The 3,363-nt window shown below is 46.0% G+C and overlaps 1 protein-coding gene across 1 annotated transcript; it reads right to left on the reverse strand.

Moving 5' to 3' along the window:
- Nucleotides 1-260: 260 nt before the first annotated feature.
- On the reverse strand, nt 261-666 carry LOC102502892 (60S ribosomal protein L30). The gene has a single exon (XM_014586237.2). The coding sequence runs from the start codon at nt 603-605 to the stop codon at nt 261-263; it is 345 nt and encodes a 114-aa protein (XP_014441723.1). The 5' UTR covers nt 606-666.
- Nucleotides 667-3,363: the final 2,697 nt, after the last annotated feature.

Genomic DNA, 3,363 nt, shown 5'->3' on the forward strand with positions numbered 1-3,363 from the left:
CTCGCCAGACAGACAGAGAGAGATATAGAGACAGAAAGCGAGAAATCACTCCCCAGGGGGGATGGTCACGCCGCAATCCCTTCTCCTCCATTCTCCTCTCGGGATCTTGGGCACGCACGCACATGCGCCTGGCGTGAGTTTTAAGTCACCGGGTCCAGGACGCAAACCGCGGTCGACTACGTGAGAGTCCAGCGACATAGCCATTACGCTAACTGCTGGTTCCCTCCGGCAAGCTTTATTAAAGAAAAATGTTGCATGATTTACTTTTCACCGGTCTGTTCCGGCATGCTTCTAATGATATCGGAATCCCCTGGATCGATGATAGCCAGTGTGCATACTCTGTCGTATTTTCCACATGCTGTGCCCAATTCGATATTATTTCCACGGCAGTGATGGACACCAGTTTTGGCCAACATGGCATAGTACTCTATTTCAGATTTCCTCAAAGCTGGGCAGTTGGTGAGGATGACCAACTTGGCTTTGCCTTGTCTGAGCATTTTCAGAGTCTGTTTGTACCCCAGCACGTACTTCCCACTTTTCATAACAAATTGGAGCTGAGAGGTGATCGACTCCAGCGACTTTTTCATCTTCTTTGCGGCCACCATCTTCCTACCTTAGATGCTGGACGGCCCCCAACCAAAAGCAGCCGCCAAGATGGCCGGGAAGCAAGAAAGGCAATACTATTAGTATTAATGAAATTGACCTGTTCATGGAAGACACTAATTCTTTTTTTTTTTTTTTTTTTTTTCCATATGGTTTGTGCACACTCCAGAGAGAGACAGTGAGAGAGAAAGTGAGAAATCACCCCCCAGGGGTTTGGCCATACCATAAGCCCTTCTCTACCCTCCTCCTGGGACCTTGGGCAAACATATGTGCCCAGTGTGATTTTCAAGACTCTGGGTCTGGGACTGGAACTACAGTCAGCCGTGTGGGAGTTCAGCACCTTGACCACTACGCCACCTGCTGGCCCCAGACCAACTCTTACTCTAGGAGGCAGATGACTTCATTTGGAGCTAAAGATGAAATTTTAGATTCTGAAATAAGAGATGCTAGAAAATCTCTTTCCTTAGGAATCATGGACTCAGAGTTGGGAAGAACATTAGAAATAATCGGTAAGACAGGACATTCAGCCTGTCTGAAGACTTGCAAGGACTGTGAATTCCCGTTTTCAAGGAAACCTATTCTTTCCTTGCAAGCTTTCTAATGAAAAGGCTCCAAACTGAGCTGAAATTTGTCTGCTTAGAACTTCCACCTAGAGATCCCACCCTGCTTTCAGCAGCTCCATAAACACGCAATGGACTTACACTGCCCATGTTTTTGCAAACTCTCCCTACATGCGCCTCCACCTTCTCTCCTACAGAGTAAGGATGCCCTGTTCTGCCAAGTGATCATCCCAGCACTGAATTTCTAGATCCCTTGCCATCATGGTCACCCTCCTCTGGGGAAACCTCAATTGACCAATATTCCTTTTTTTTTTTTTTTTTTTTTGAGAGAGATTTTTGCTATAGGGCGCGTGTGCTTGCCAGAAAGACAGAGAGAGACAGAGAGACAGAAAGTGAGAAATCACCCCCCAGGGGTTATGGCCACATCGCAATCCTTTCTCCTCCATTCTCCTCTCGGGATTTTGGGCACAAATGCACACGCGCCCTGCATGAGTTTAAGCCACCGGGTCCAGGACTTGAACCGTGGTCGACTACATGGGGGTCCAGCGACATAGCCTTTATGCCAACTGCTGGTCCCGACCAATATTCCTATTGAAAATTGTTACTTGAGCAAGCTAGGTGGTATGGTGGTTAAGGAGAATGGATCTCACATGGTCAGCTATGTGACTCGAGTCCTGGACCTGGTGACTTGAAAAACAAGCCAGGCTTGTGTGTACGTGCCCAGAATCCCAAGAGGAGAATGAAGGAGAAAGGATTGTGGTGTGGCCATCTCTCCTGGATATGATTTCTCATCCATCCCCACCCGCCCCCCGGCAAGCACCGGTGCCCTATAGCAAAAAATTAAAACAGAGCACCCAGATGGCAGGAGACCTAAGAATGAAATAAGAAGTAGATAAATGGATGAAGCTGTTCAATTAACATCATCATATACAAGGACTGTAATCACCCTTGTGCTTTTTAAAAAATTATTTATTTATTAAATTTTATTTGTTAATATTATTGCTATTTTAATTTGACCAGAGAGAGAGAGAAAGAAAGGGAAAGTGGGAAAGCAAGCTACCAGGTTCGGGACTTGAACCTCAGTTACCCTTGTGAGAGTCCAGTATCTTAACCACCATGCCACCTGCCAGTCCCTTATTTTATTATTATTTTAATTTGCTATAGGGCATGTACACTCATCAGAGAGGGAGAGAGGGAGGGAGGGAGGGAGGGAGAAAGTAAGAAAACAAAGCCACCAGGTCTGGTGTCGAACCGCGGTTGACCATGTAGGAGACCAGCCCCTGAACCACCACGCCACTTGCTTCTTAGCAGCTTGGAAATCACACCAGGCACATGTGTATGTGTGCCCAGAAATCCTGAAAAGATGGAGAAGGGACTGCAGCATGACTATGTTCCATTAGGGGTTGCTTTCTACCTCTCTTTTTTTCTGTGTCTCACTAGCCCTCTGGTAGTTTGAAAAACAAAAACAAAACAAACAAACAAAAAAACTATGAACACATTCTCAGATTATTTATTTATTTAATAGAGATTTTTTTTTTTGTTCACCAGAAAGACAGAAAGTGAGAAATTGGAGCCAGCAGGTGGCATGGTGATTAAGGGAGCTGGACTCCCTCATGGCCTACCACGGTTCAAGTCCCAGATCTGGCAGCTTGCTTTCTCATTTTCCTTCTCTCTCTTTCTTTCTCTGCTCTGTCCCTGTCTGGTCAAATTAAAATAAATAAATAAAGTTAAATAAAAATAATGCTTTAAAAAAATAAAAAAGAAAGTGAGAAATTACTACCCAAGGGGTATGACCCTGCCACAATCCCTTCTCCTCCATTCTCCTCTCTGGATTTTGGGCTCGCACGCACACATGCCTGGCATGAGTTTCAAGTTGCCAGGTCCATGACTCAAACCGTGGTTGACTATATGAGAATCCAGCGACATAACCATTACACCCTCTGCTGATCCCATCAGATCATATTAACTCTTCCGAGAGCAACTTCATTAGCTTAAGAGTGCTGGCATGACTCCCAGATTCCCTCTCTCCTTGGGGAGATAAGGCTGAGGACCCCCTGACTGATGCCCACCTGCTCTGGGAGGCTACCAAAATGAGGGCAGCACAACAGGAAAGGTGGAATCAGAAAGTAGCGCTCCAGTCACACAAAGCCGAGCTCGCCAGTGACCGACTCAGAAGGTCCTGTCTCTCCTGATAGACCGA

The sequence above is a fragment of the Tupaia chinensis genome, unplaced genomic scaffold, assembly GCF_000334495.1.
Source record: "Tupaia chinensis unplaced genomic scaffold, TupChi_1.0 Scaffold000119_2, whole genome shotgun sequence".
NCBI classification, from domain to species: domain Eukaryota; kingdom Metazoa; phylum Chordata; class Mammalia; order Scandentia; family Tupaiidae; genus Tupaia; species Tupaia belangeri.